At 39.6% G+C, this 14,945-nt stretch overlaps 1 protein-coding gene across 1 annotated transcript in view; it reads left to right on the top strand.

Annotated features, from left to right (window-relative positions):
* The first annotated feature begins 2,160 nt into the window (after window positions 1–2,160).
* The window catches only part of ADAM18 (ADAM metallopeptidase domain 18), a 174,847-nt gene continuing 162,062 nt past the window's right edge, over window positions 2,161–14,945 (top strand). Inside the window, exons 1-5 of the mRNA XM_059384219.1 lie at window positions 2,161–2,245; window positions 2,895–2,971; window positions 9,922–10,069; window positions 10,403–10,512; window positions 10,994–11,049. Coding sequence (XP_059240202.1) covers window positions 2,161–2,245; window positions 2,895–2,971; window positions 9,922–10,069; window positions 10,403–10,512; window positions 10,994–11,049 — 476 coding nt within the window. The remainder of the gene's footprint in view (window positions 2,246–2,894; window positions 2,972–9,921; window positions 10,070–10,402; window positions 10,513–10,993; window positions 11,050–14,945) is intronic.

Raw genomic sequence — 14,945 nt, 5'->3', positions numbered from 1 at the left:
AAAACTGTGTAAATGAAATGCATGTGACTACCACTTTATAGTATTTCCCTTTACTGGGGCTGTTGCAGATAATTCAGGACAAAGAAAGCTGGGTTTAAGAATTTCATGGAGCATAGGCATAGACTGTGGCACTAAAAGCAGTGCTATAGGTTAATTACTTGCCACACCTGTAGTTGCATCATAAAATTAGATAGCTTTTATTAACAACTAAATTTTAATATTTCTTTTTTCTATACTTGTTTCACAACAGTGACTAAATGATGTCAAAAAGCCAAAGATTGGAGAAAGAATATTAATTATCAAGACGCTCACTGTTAACAGCTTTGCTCTTGAGTGTGGGAAAAAAAAAAAAAAAGAATCTGCTATTCTCTCCTTTTGTTATGGCTTAAAGTTTTGAATTTCACAAAAATAAATCCTGGGAGTGAAAATATATAGGCTTGTGTCTATTGATTCTCCTACCTGCTGTGATCCTCTAGGAAAAAATAAACATTGCCTCTTTTGAACCAGGGAAGCTTATACATCCCAAGCTGTAAGCATTCCATTGTTCACCCTCTGATGCCCAGGGCTATGCTCACTGCATGAAGACACCCACAGTCCACACCTTTCCAATAACTCATGGTTCCCTGCCTTATCCATTCCAGGCTTTGGGATGTTGAGAGGAAATGATGCTAGGTAAGGCCAGCCCCAGAACCCTTGGATAGTCATGGGTAAGATTTTCTTGCTTCAGTGCCTTCCACCCCATCTCCGTCTTACTGAGATAAGTGCATTTCTGCATACCTCAAAGCATTGTACATGGATAAAGGAACCCTCACCCTAGCTGGAGTCTAATGAGAACCTTCATAAAGAGTCTCCATCATAAAGAAGATGTTCCTGTTTCAGGGGTGGAAGTACCTCACCACAGAGACCAAGAGATTGCTTTTCCAAAAATCCATCAACTAATAAATGGATAAACGTTGCATGAATAGTGATCTATGCACAATGAATATTATTCAGTCATAAGGAGGAAGGAAACCCTGACACAAATTGCATGAACATTTGAAACCATTATTCTAAGTGGATAAAGCCAGTCACAAACCCTGTATGTTATTCATTGGTATGAAATACCCAGAATGGAGATATCTAGAGAGACAAAGTTTAGTGTAGGGCTGGGGTTGTTTAGGAGGATACTAAAGAGCTGGGGGTGAGGGGTGGTGATAGCACACACCTGTGACTATATGAAAAATCCTAAAATTATTCAATTGTACACTTTACTGGGTGAATTGTGTGAAAAAAAAAAGTACACTTCAGGATCATTCGAACATAACTTTCCTTCATCTTCATTGCCACTAACCTATTTTAGGTCATTATGATCAGTAGGCTGCCTTATTTTGAAAAGAAGTTTTGAGGATCCCAGATATACTACCAGCAGGTCCAAGTTTTAATCTTGACTGGAGTTTGACGTTGCAACTGTTCACACAATTCATCTGTGCAAAAGGCTGTACTGGGATAAAAGAAGGTATAGATGAGAGGTGGGCAGAAGTTGATTTAGGTTTTGGGTATGTGTGGTTTAAAATTTCTCTTAGAACATAGACATTCTCTTGTCCACTGGAGACATATTTCCTATTTGCCTTGTTGCCCTTCCCACCTCTATAGCTTCCCTGCTAGTGCTTAGAGTAACTGTTAACAAGACACTTAGGTTTCCTTTCCCTCTCTTCCGCTAATTACAATTTAATGCTATAAGCATAGGCACAGAGTTGAAAAGTGTTTTGATTGCCTTGTCCAAGATCAATTTCAATATTCTTGATTTTTCCTTATTTGCAAAGAGAAGTCAGCAGGAGCACCATTTAGAAAATTTCTCCCAAGAGTGGTTAACATTCCTATTTCCCTTTTTCTCCTCCATCACAGCAAATAAAAAACATATCAGAAAACCATGAAATGGAGAATTAAAAATTACCAAGAACTTCACCAGAAAAGCAAATCCCGCTCATTTGCCCCTTTGTCTCTATTGGAGGGTTTAATCAACGTAAACTTAGCCAGAACAAATCAGTTGTGTGCAAAGACACAAGCTTGTGTCCGGTGTATCCCGTCCTTTATATGAGCTGTGGAAGCCGCTGATCTACTCTGGAGCCCTTAGGGTGAGCCAGCGCGAGCTTAAAGCAAGCACAACGCTCACCCGCCCGAATGGGCCAGCCGTGCTGGACTTTCCGGAGTACTCCTGACCACGAGCCTCAGAGCTGCCCAACGGCCTTCAGCCTCGGAGGTGCTGGTAGCGCTCTGGACAGCCATGTTCCTTCTGTTTGCACTTCTCTCTATGTTTGGAGGGCTGCGTGCCCACCTGGGTAAGACTACTGGAGCCTCGACTTCCTTTTCCTTTTGCCTCCAAGCAGGGCCAGACTTCTGGGGGAGCAATTTCTTTTTCTCTGGGACCCCTACTGCCCCCACTCACGGATCCCCTTCTGGTGCCCCCCCACATCTCCCCCTCCCGCAGGTTAGAATAGGTGACTGAGGATGTTATCCAAAGCATCCACACTCCGCATCAAAGGTGGAAGGTCCTAGTGGCTGAAATGCAGCCAGTCTTCCTGGGTCAACCCGTCTGTGGCCAGAGGTTCTGGAGGTGTGAGCACTGTCCTCAGTTTATTCCTCAGAGTCTCAAGGAAACGGGTCATGATGTGGTTCTGGAAACAAACAAGATGGTCCTATAGAACTGTGATGTCTAATTTTTATTTATTTTTTGGATCTTAGCCATTTTAAGTGTGCCATTGAAAATCTAGTGAAAGCTGTACACCAAGGAAAGCGGGCACATCTACATAAATTCACTTACATTTTGAGACCCCACCATGTACTGAGGATTAAGAACCCAGGCTTGATTGAGAGAACTGTTCCAGAAGAAAAAAAAAATTTTTTTTCTATTGCAGATTCTGAAGGAATATTACTGCATATCACAGTTCCATGGAAGATAAGGTCGAATGAGAGTGAAGATTCAGAGAAACAGGTAAATGACAAGAATATATGTTTTATAATTTAATTTTTTAAGTCTCTTTTTATTTACCTTTGTATTAAATCAGATCCTACTGCTCTATAGTCACTTTCAAAGTACAGTATTTTCCCTGTGCTATTTTGTACATTCTGATCCTCCCTTCCTATACTTCTGCTAACTCCTGTGCCTTCCTCACTTCTCCATCTCTTCCAACATACTTGTACACAACTTCCAATAAATATTAAACTCATTTCAGAAATCATACTGGTAGGAAAAATCAGTATGAAATAAGTATAACAATGGCCCAGCCTGTAATTTATATAAATTTGTGAATGGCCACCAAGTGACAGGAAAAATAGTCTTGAGGAAAATTTGACCCAGGAACAAAAGGGTTCATGGAAGTAATGGCCAAAGAAAGAAAGAAGAAGAAGAAAAGAAAAAAAAAATTCACATTTACTTGCCTATAATGATATTATAATAAATAAATAATGTAAAAAAAAAAAAGTAGTTGAAAGAATGCTCACTTGTCATATAAAAAAAGTGATTAAATTGAAGGCATCCACTTTATTTTCTTGGTTAAAGTACTTCAAATTAGTATAGTTATAATGTTTTGCATTATAAACTGGAGGTTAAAGTGCTGTAGTCAATATATGGTAACTGAGCAAATTTTTCAGGTTGAAGGAAAAATTTTTGAAAAAAGGGTAAGTTAAAAAATTAAGAATTCATTAACTCATTTTGACACACAAAATTGGAACTTATCATGATTAAGTTCTACTATTGAACAATTACAATAAAAATAAAAATGTGAAAATGTACTTGAAAATCACAATAATTTCCTTTAGAATAGTTTCATATACTAATCTCATTTAGTTCTCAAATTAACCTTCTGAGGTAGGATATATATATTCATATATGTATATATATATATGATATATATGAATTTTTTAAAAAAGAAGATTAAAAAATGTTAACAGCATCAAACCTATGTTTCAGGACATGAAATATAATCTTTATGACTGCAATTCCATTACAAGTAAACTGTTTTCTGTTGAAAAACTTTTACATGAAAAAAATTTCTTCTGTCCTACTTTAGTTTGTACATTGCCATTGTATGACAACTTAATTTTTAAAAAAGATTTTAAAGAATTTATTTATTTTAGAGAGAGAGAGAGTATGAACAGGGGGAGGGGCAGAAGTAGAGAGAGGGAATCCCAAGCAGACTCCACACGGAGTGAGGAGCCAGACAGGGGCTGGATCCCACGATCCTGAGATGATGACCTGAGCTGAAATTAAGAGTTAGATGGTTAACCAACTGAGTTACCAAGGTGCCCCTGAATGATCACTTTAAAATTCAAACTGTTGGGGTGCCTGGGTGGCTCAGTCAGTTCAGCAGCTCCCTTTGGCTCAGGTCATGATCCAAGGGTCCTGGGATTGAACTCTGCGTCAGGCTCCCTGCTCAGTGGAGAGCCTGCTTTTTCCTTTCCCTCTGCCTGTCACTCTGCTTACTTGTGATCTCTATCTCTCTGTCAGAAAAACAAAATCTTTACAAAGAAACAAACCAAAAACTTCAAACTATTTACTTCAAATGCCCCTCACAAAGCATAAGGTGATATTGCAGGAAGTAGTTTTACATGATGTGTTCAGTACCTGTCTACATTTTTTTGTATTCTATATATGGAATTCCATAAACTGTTTTTCCCTCTGGTAGAGTATGCTAATATGCTTTGGTTTCTGATAGTAGACCTCCTTTATCTCTCTTGTTTTCTTGTTTTCTTCCTTTAATACCTTATCATCTTTTTAAAACATTTTTATTAGACATATAAAAGATTCTTTTTTTTCATAGATTTTTGGGATGTCATAACAACCATACATTCCACTAAAGCAGTGGCTTAGATTTGGGGCTATTAGAGGCTTTATGCAGCAGGTGTCCAACCTTCAAAAGTTTATCTAAGTATGTTTGTGAGTAACACTGAGAAGAATGTCCTCAGTTGAGGAAAGTAGATAGAGTGGGTTTATTTTCTTCTGTCAAGGTCTTCCTGCAAAAGACCATTGTGAACACACCTATAGACAAACAAGTTAGGTTTATTAGTCATTGCAGTAGAGAGTACACAGACCATAAGTACCGATGGGGCATCTCAGCAAGGTGTTAGAAAGGCATTATAAGATTTAGGCTTAACAGATTTGGGAGAGGTTTTAGGAAACAGGCCTTTGCTCTGGTTTGGATGGAGCCCAGGAAATAAACGTAAGTCTATGATTATGCATTTTAATAAATTTTATCTAGGAGAAGGAAAGGGTAGAATAATCCTAAAGCTATGATTGTTAAGAAACAATAGCTCCTCAATAGCTCAATAAAGGCATACTTTGTCATTTTTTTCTGGCTTGGAAGATGTTTATATTTGATTCATATTTAGACACAATTGTGAAATTGCCTTGTTTTTGTCTTGACCCATTATTGTCTCACTGTGACTGTATGTGATGTTGATGTTTTATGAATATGTTTATGTTCAACAATAGAACACCAAGGCTAGCTGATAGGACCAAATCAACTATTCAGTACCAGGGATTGCTTTTTCCTTTTTTTCTCTTTTGTAATTAATATAAGTTAGATTATGTTAGACCTTAATCAAGGCTATACATTGAAGCAGGAATTGTAATCATAAATGGCAGAAGACAAGTGGCTTATAGATGTATATATTAAGTTTAAGCTGTCCTGGTAGGGAGCAATAGCTACAAAGAGGACTGGTTTTACTGAACCCATCCTCCTGACAGGGGGTGGGGCAATTCCATATAGGTGGCATTACCTGAGAAACAGCACCACAGGCCCCTCCCCCAGAAGATAAGCTAGAAGAACAGGTAGATGACAATCCTTATGGATCCCATGAGAGTATAAAATCCCAATGCCAGGGGAAAATTGTATATTGAGTTTCAAGTGTGGCCTCACAACCTGTTTATTTTCAGATAGAATTCTCCTTTTTTTTTTCCCTTATACTTTATACTTTATCTCTGTTTTTGTTTTTTAACCTTCTAACTTCAACTAGATGTTTATTATATCAACTTAACTTGTATTGTTTCACACCTATATTTTTACAGATATATGCTTTATTTTAGTTCTTTTTTTTTAACTCTATTCAATTTTACCTATCTATGTACAAGTTTTACCAAAAATGCTGTTAATGAGATGCTGTCTAAACTGGATAAGAAAAATAGAGATAAGTTAGTAGTAACACATGAAAAAAGAATTGGAGAGATTAATAATGCCATGAAATGTTCCAATATCAGAATTATTGGTATCCCTTAGAGGGTGGAGGGTGGTGTCTAGAAGGTAGATTTGAGCAAACCATAGCTATGTTTTATAACATATTTCCCTAATGTGGGGAAAGAAACAAGCATTTTAGTCCAACAGGCAGAGAGGACTCCTTTCAAAATCAATAAAAATCGATCAACACCCCGACATAAAATAGTGAAGCTTGCAAATTTTACAGCCAAAGAAACTATCCTGAGAATAGCCAGGGAGAGGAGGTTCCTTACATATGGAGGGAGGAATATCAGAATAACATCAGAACTGTCCACAGAAAACTGGCAAGCCAGAAAGGACTGGCAAGACATATTCAGGGTACTAAATGAAAAGAAGAGATTTGGGAGAGAATGAAATGAAATGAAAATGAAAAGAACATGCAGCCAAAAATACTTTACCCAGGAAGGCTGTCATTCAGAATGGATGGAAAGATAAAGAGCTTTCAGGACAGGCAGAAACTAAAAGAATAGTGACACTAAGCCAGCCATGGTAGAAATATTAATGGGGATTCTGTAAGCAAAGAGAGACCTCCAAGAGTAATATAATCCAGAAAGTAACAGAGACAATCTATAGAAACAGAGACTTTACAGGCAATACAATAGCACTAAATTCACACCTTTCAATAATTACTCTGAATATAAATGGGCTGAATGTTCCCATGAAAAGGCACTGGGTTTCAGACTGGGTTAGAAAGCAGGACCCAGAGTGGGAGGAGCAAGATGGTGAACCAGTAGGAGACCTAAATATCATCAGGTCCCAGGAATTCAGCTAGATAGTTATCAAACCATTCTGAATGCCTACAAACTCAACAGGAGATCGAAGAGAATAGCAGCAATTCTATGAACAGAAAGGCAATAACTTTCTGGAAGATAGGATATGTGGAGAAGTGAATCGGAGGTGATATATTGAAAGACAGGCTGCTGGGGGAGGGGTTGGCTCCCGGCAAGTGATAGAGAAGCAGAGCACAAAATCGGAACTTTCAGAAGTCTGTTCTATGGAGGGACATCACTCCAGAGGCTAAGCAGGGAAGATGGAATCTTCACTAGGGCAGGGTGGTCTCAGGACCCTCAGGGGTCACAGAAAGACAAGGACAGAGTTCCCAGGTATTGGAGCAAGGAAGCTGGCTAGAGACAGAGCTAAGGAGAGGGTTCTCAGCTCAGGGTTGCCAAAAACCAGGATCTGAGGCACAGTCAGGTCATTAGTCTTCAGGCAAGGACCCCTCAAGTGGCAGATGTGGGGACACCTCCCCTCCTACCTTCATCCACCAGGAGGATCAGTGCTGTGGGCATCTGCTGGGTTTGGAGACTCCAAACGGGGCCATGTGCCAGAGATAGAAATTGATTTATTTTATACCATTGTGTGTGGAGGAGATGCTTGATATGGTTTCAATATTGATTTTTTAGTCTTGTTTTTTGGTATAACATGTGATCTGTCCTAGAGAGTGTTTTATGTGCATCTCAGAAGAATGCACATTCTTTTGTTTTGGTATAGAATATTCTGTGTAGAACTTTTAAATCCATCCGGTTTAATATTTTTTAAGACCAGTATTTCCTCATTGATTTTCTATCTGGTTGATCTACTGGGGTTTAATCTCCTACTATCTTATATAACCTTTTATTTTGGTGGTTGGGGGGGAGAGTGAGAGACAGCATGGTCCTGGGGAGGGGGGGAGAGGGGGAGAGAGAGCGAGAATCCCAAACCGGCTCAAGCAGGCATGGAGACTGACACAGGGCTCAAACTCAAGACCCTGAGATCATGACCTGAACTGAAATCAAGAGTTCAATGTTCAACTGACTGACTGAGCCATCCAGGCTCCCCCCATATAACTTTTAATTTCTCTATTTAGATACATCAATATTTGCTTTATGTATCTTGGTGCTCCTATTTTGGGTGCATATGTATTGATAAACATTATATCTTCATATTAAATTGACCCTTTTATCATTATATAATGTCTTTAACTATTATTACAGTCTTTATTTTAAAGTCTATTTTTTTGGTTATGAATATAATTATGCCAGCTTTTTTGTTTCCATCCCATGAACTATCTTTTTCCATCCCTTCCGTTTCAGGTTGTGTGTGTCCTTTCTTCTGAAATTCATTTCATGTGGGTAGAACATGGATAGGTCTTGGGTTTTTTTTTTGGGTTTTTTTTTTTAATTTTTTATTTTTTATAAACATATATTTTTATCCCCAGGGGTACAGGTCTAGAGGTCTTGGTTTTTTTAATCCATTCAGCCACGTTATGCCTTTTGATTGTAGAGTTCATTTACATTTAAAGTAATTATTGATAGGCATGTAGTTATTGCCATTTTGCTATTTGTTTTTTGGCTGTTTTTGTAGTTCTTCTCTGTTCTTTTCTTTCTCTCTTCCCTTGTGGTTTGATGTTTTTTGTTAGTGCTATCTTTAGATGTCTTTCACATTTTACTTTTGTGTAGTTAATTTTTTTATGTATTTGTGATTATTGTGAGGTTTACATATAACTTCCTATTTTATGTTTTGAGTTGACAGCAACTTAAATCAGAACATATTCCAAAACTTTACATTTGTCTCCTCCTCTCATGTGTTATATTCTTGTCACATGTTGCATCTTTTTATTACCCTCCAACTAATTCTTGTAGTTTTAGCTAATTGTATTATTCCTGTCTTTTAACCTTCATACTTGCTTTATAAGTCATTGACCCACTACCTTCACTATGTGTTGACCTTTTCTAGTGATCCTTTTTAATTTTATATGTTTTCCTGTTATCAATTGGTGTTATCTCTTTTCATTTTAGGGAAGGCTTTTTAACATTTCTTTTAAGGCCAGTTTAGTGGCGATAACTCCTTTAGATTTTGCCTAACTTGAAATCTTAATCTCTTATTCGATTTGGAATAATAGCCTTTCCAGGAAGAGAATTATTGGTTGGAAGTTTTTTCCATTCAGACACTTGAATATGTCATATCACTCTCTTCTGGCTTGCATAGTTTCTACTGAAAGACTTATGAGCTCTCCTTCCATGTGGTAACTTGTGCTTCTTTTGCTGTTTTAAAAAAATCTATCTTTAACTTTGACCATTTTAATTGTAATATATCTTGATGTGGATCTGTTTGAGTTTATTTTATTTAGGACTGTCAAGGCTTCCTGGACCTGTGTATCTGTTTCCTTCCTCACTTTAGGGAATATTTCAGTCACTAATTCTTCAAATAATTTTTCTGGCCCTTTGTCTGTCTCTCTGCTCCTTCTGGGATCACTATAATCTAAGTATTATTCAACTTGATGTTATAGCAATGGTTTCTTATTTATCTTCATTTTTTAATTCTTCTTTTTATCCCCTGGGTGAGTTCTCTTGCTTTTGTTTTCCAGCTCAATGATCCAATCTTCGGCTTCATTCAGTGATGTTGAACCCCACTAGTATATTTTTCATTTCAGTTATGGTATTCTTTAGCTCTTTAACTTCTATTTGGAACTTTCTTATATTTACTGTCTCTTTGTTGAGGATATCACAGTGCTTATCACTATTCTTCCAAGTTTGGTGAACATCTATGGGACTGTTACTTTTAACTCTTTATCAGGTTGATTGTGCATCTGCATTTCATTAATGACTTTCTGATGTTTTGTCTTTTATTTGGAATATATTCTCCTATCTCTTCACTTTCCTGATTTTCTGTATTTGTTTTTATGTATTAGGCAAACCAACTACCTTTCCCAGTCTTGAAGGATCACCCTTTCGTAGTTGTCACAAGAAGCCTAAAAACACAGTCTCCTCTGACCGCTAGAGTTACATCCTCCAGGGGTGTCACTATAGAAGCTGTGAACACTCATCTGCCACACAGGGGTTGGCAGAGCTAACACCCATGCCAGCCAGATACATCATAGAGCTGCACTGAGGCCCAGGGTGAGTGGGGGTGGTGTCTGGCCTGGCTGTAAAGAATGGATACCCTGCCATAGTGTGGACAGGGTCCTTAGTTGGGTGTGCCCAAAAGCCCTCGCAAGTTAGAGAGATAGTTCCAAGATGACGCCCACCAACACTGACATTAGCAAAGTAGGATGATATTGCTGCTATGGGACCCACCAGCTTCTCTGTCACCAGAGAGAGTTCCAGTGGTTTCCTCCTTTTCTGGCAGGTGCTTTAAGTTGAGTAAATGGGTCACCTTTACATATGCTCTAGATGATTTTCAAATTCGTGTTTTTGCTCTCGGTCCCAGGGTCGGCAATCCTGCATGTGCTCTGTTTAACAGTGGGTTCTCCATGCTCTACAGTTCTGAGGTTTTCCTGGAGGTAATCTCTATTGGTTTTCAAAGCCTGGTATTTTGGGGACTCAGTCTCTTATCTAGGGTCTAACGTTTGAGGTGTCTACAGTATAGCACAAGCCTCTGACTCCTTAGGAAAGTCTTTGTCTTCCCTCCCAATTATGTACCAGCCTTCTGGAGTGTTTTTTGTTTGTTTTGTTTTTGTTTTTGTTTTGTTTTGTTTTGGGCAAGATTGTATCTCTGCCTCTCCTGGCCATTGCAATGCTGTCCTTTTTGTTTTCTCCTGTAGAGTCCCTATTCATCCAGTTTTCCAGTTTTCTTCAGAGTAAATTACTTCATATGTAGCTATATATTGGTTGTATCCATGGGGAGGTGTGAGTTCAAGATTTTCTTGTGTTGATATCTTGAACCCAGACCCCCCCAAGTGAGTCTTTTTTGTTAACATGAGAGAGAAGTATCAGTTCATATATTTCTGATTTACTAAATCATCTTTATTTGCTTTATTTTAGGTGACTTATATCATTACAATTGATGAAAAACCATACACTCTGCATCTCAGAAAACAGTAAGATATAATTTTTCATTAAAACTCGTATTTTAGTTTTTAAATATTTTGGTATACAATTTAAATTAAATAATGCAAAATAACATAGACTGCTTGATCAATTTGTTTTTCAGTTAGGATTAATTAAGTCTTGAATCATGGAAGAGTAGAATGTTGAATAATAGAATGCTGCATTTTAATTTTCTAGCTTGCTATTGTCACATTAAGAAATAAATTACTTATTTGTAAATCTTTAATTGAGTATAAAGTCATTAAACCCAAGAACTGCAAGTTATATGTTTAGTGTGCCTGATGTTGGGGGGGAGGCAAGATGGTGGAGAAGTGGGAGGTGCTGTTTCAACCAGTCCCCTAAAGTGAGCTGATTATCTACCAAAGAACTCTGATCCCCCATGACATCAGTCTGAGATTAAAATTATATCCTTCTGGATCTCTATGGGGGCAGAAGATGCCAGTGGACAGGTAAAGCAGAGTGGGAACATCAGACAGATATCGGAAGATAAACAAAAGGGGGAGGGAGCTACCAGAAGCGACATTGGTAATAAACAAAAGGGGGAGGGAGCTACCAGAAGCGACATATTGGAAGGTAATAGCCCAATATGAGAGTGCCCTGTGATTGGGGACCAGCATTAACCTGAAATCAGGTTGAAAGCACTCAAAAAGAACAAAATATTTGAAGGGGAAATTGGTGGAATCAGGCGGTTAGGGACAAGGGCTTAAGCCCACGGACCCAGGACAGCCACTGCTGGCGCTGAGTCAGAGAGAGTGCAGCAAAGAAGTTAGGCGTTGGTTCCTGAACTTCCAGTGTTCATGAGAGAGTCTGGTGTGGACACCATCCAGCACTCTCTAGAACCACAGCCTTTTGCACTCTGCACTTGCGCTGCACTACTGGGGTCTGAGTCATGCTCCACAGCCTCCCCTGAGAGAGTTCCATGCTAGCTGGTGCTCTCTAGGACCTGGAGAGTCTGAACACACCCAGTCCGGTCCAGCACAAAAATCTCAGTGTGCTATCTCTGGTCCCAACCTGCCCAGACAGTCATGGCAGAAGCAACCGCTGGAAGCCAGCTCTCTGGACAAGTACTTCTCATAGTTTTGGTAACACTGGAGTACAAGTAGGAGCTCCTGCGACCCTGAGCCTGTGACTGGGGTTGTGCTCTGCTGACAGCAGAGGGGGAGTTTATGTGCTCTGGAGCATCCAGAGGGGAACAAAGCTTCTCTCTGAGATGGAGGTCTGGGTTCAGTTTGCTTTCCTCTAAATCACCAAAGAACCGCCAAAAGATGCCAAGGGGAGAAAAACAAACAAAGAAACAAAAAACAAAACCTCCAGAAAACAAATGCCAAAAAACCAGTTTCCTCAGAGCCCACCCCTTGATAGGGGACAGGAGGAATCAACTCTAGCAAGACAACCTGAGAAACCATGTGGCAGGCCCCTCCTCCAGAAAGCCAACCAAAACAAAATAAAAGAAAACAAAAACAAGAGGACAACCACCACTACTTCATAGATATGACTTTTATTTTTAATTTATTCCCACTATTCTCATTTTTTCAATTTTTTAAATAATTTTTTGACCTATTTACCATCACAGTGAGATGTTCAGTACAACAAATTCCATAATAACTTTTTAACTTTTTTGATACGTATACCTGTGTTTTTCTTTTGCTTTTCTACTTTTTTTTTTTTAATATTCTTATAGAGATAAGCTTTAAGGTAATCCTCTTCCCCAGTCAATACTACCCCTATATATAAACCAGTTTTAATCCCCCTTTATCTCAGGAAAGTTGAGTCCTTTAACAAAGACACCAAGATACACCCAGGAAGAATCAAAATAACATTCCTTGGCCACATTGAGAATTTATAACCACCCTCCCATCTTTTTCTTATGTCAGTATTTCTGTGTATTTGTTTTTGTTCTGGTAGTATATAAATCTTATACTTCTGGTTCATTTTTGCTGGGTTCCTCTTTTTTTGGGGGGGTCAGTTTGTTTGTATGCTTTATAAATCTTACCTTTGTGGCCCATTCAGGCTGGGTTTTGTTTTGTTTTGTTTTGTTCCCTCTCCTTCTCTCTCTCTTTTTCTTTTTGCTTTCTTTTTGGCAGTGAATCCCGATTGCTCAGAAATATTCCAGGGTGCACCCTGCCTGCACCACAGTTGATACATTCAACTATACATGTTCTCAGCCATCTTTCACCAAAATGACTAGGAGGAAGAATGCCCAAAAGAGGAAAAATTCAGAGACTTTGCCCTCTCCATCAGAGCTGTTGGATATGGACATAAACTGTATATCTGAAAGGGAATTCAGGCTAACAATTATCTAGGCAATGGCTAGGTTGGAGAAAAACTTTAATGACAAAATGTAATTGATTAGGGCAGAAATGAAAGCCACCAGGGAAGACGTTAACGATGCTCTCAATGAGATCCAATCAGGATTCTCTAACAGCTAGGGTAACTGAGGCAGAAGATAGAATTAGTGATCTAGAGGACAAACTGATAGAGAAAAAGGATCAGTAGGAGGGTGGGAACAAACAACTTAGAAGCCATGAAAACAATTAGGGAAATAAATGACGCTATGAAATGTTGCAAGGTCAGAATTATTGGAATCCCTGAGAGTGAGGAGAAAGAAAGAAGACTAAAGAATATAGTTGAATAAGTTCTCCATTTAAATTTTCCCAATCTGGTGAATGGAAACAACATTCGTGTCCTAGAGGCAGAAAGCTTCCCCCCAAGATCACAGAATATAGAAAGAACTCGAGATACTGATTGCAAAAATGATAAATCATAATGTTAGACAGGAGCTCTTGAAAGCAGCTAGGGGAAGAGATTCCTTACATACAGAGCAGGATCCATCAGAATAAGGTCAGACATGTCCACAGAAACCTGACAAGCCAGAAAGGGTTAGCAAGATGTATTCAGGGCACTAAATGAAAAGAACATGCAACCAAGAATACTTTATCCAGCAAGACTGACATTCAAAATGGATGGAGAGATAAAGAGCTTCCAAGACCAGCAAGGTTTAAAAGAGTATGTGGAGGGAGGAGTCAAGATGGCGGAGAAGTAGCAGGCTGAGACTACTTCAGCTAGCCAGGGATCAGCTAGATAGCTTATCTAAAGATTGCAAACACCTGAAAATCCATTGGCAGATCAAAGAGAAGAAGAACAGCAATTCTGGAAACAGAAAAACAACCTCTTTCTGAAAGGTAGGACCGGTGGAGAACTGAATCCAAAGCGACGGGAAGATAGACCCCGGGGGGAGGGGCTGGCTCCCGGCAAGCAGCGGAGCAACGGTGCACAAAATCAGGACTTTTAAAAGTCTGTTCCGCTGAGGGACATCGCTCCAGAGGCTAAACCGGGGCGAAGCCCACGCGAGTGCAGCGTGGCCTCAGGTCCCGCAGGGTTACAGAAGGATCGGGGGTGTCTGAGTGTCGCAGAGCTTGCGGGTATTGGAACGGGAAAGCCGGCTACAGAGACAGAGCTGACAGTAAGCTCGCAGCTCGGGGTTACCTTGAACAGGTCGCAGGCTCGGTGAGCTCGGAGCGTGGCCGGAGGTCAGGCAGACGGGAGTAACTGGGCGCTATTCTCTGAGGGTGCACTGAGGAGCGGGGCCCTGGGCTCTCGGCTCCTCTGGGCAGGAGGCCAGGAGGCCACCATTTGTGTTCCCGTCCTCTGGAACTCTACAGAAAGCGCTCAGGGAACAAAAGCTCCTGAAAGCAAACCTGAACGGATTACTCACCCCTGCCCCAGATAAGGGCAGTGCAATTCCACCTGGAGCAAAGACACTTGAGAATCACTACAACAGGCCCCTCCCCCAGAAGATCAACAAGAAATCCAGCCGAGACCAAGTTCACCTACCAAGAAGTGTGGTTTCAATACCAAGGAGAGCAGCAGAATTCCAGAGGAGGAG

This window comes from Mustela nigripes, chromosome 18 (genome assembly GCF_022355385.1).
Source record: "Mustela nigripes isolate SB6536 chromosome 18, MUSNIG.SB6536, whole genome shotgun sequence".
NCBI lineage: Eukaryota > Metazoa > Chordata > Mammalia > Carnivora > Mustelidae > Mustela > Mustela nigripes.
This window is presented reverse-complemented; position numbering and strand designations above follow the sequence as displayed.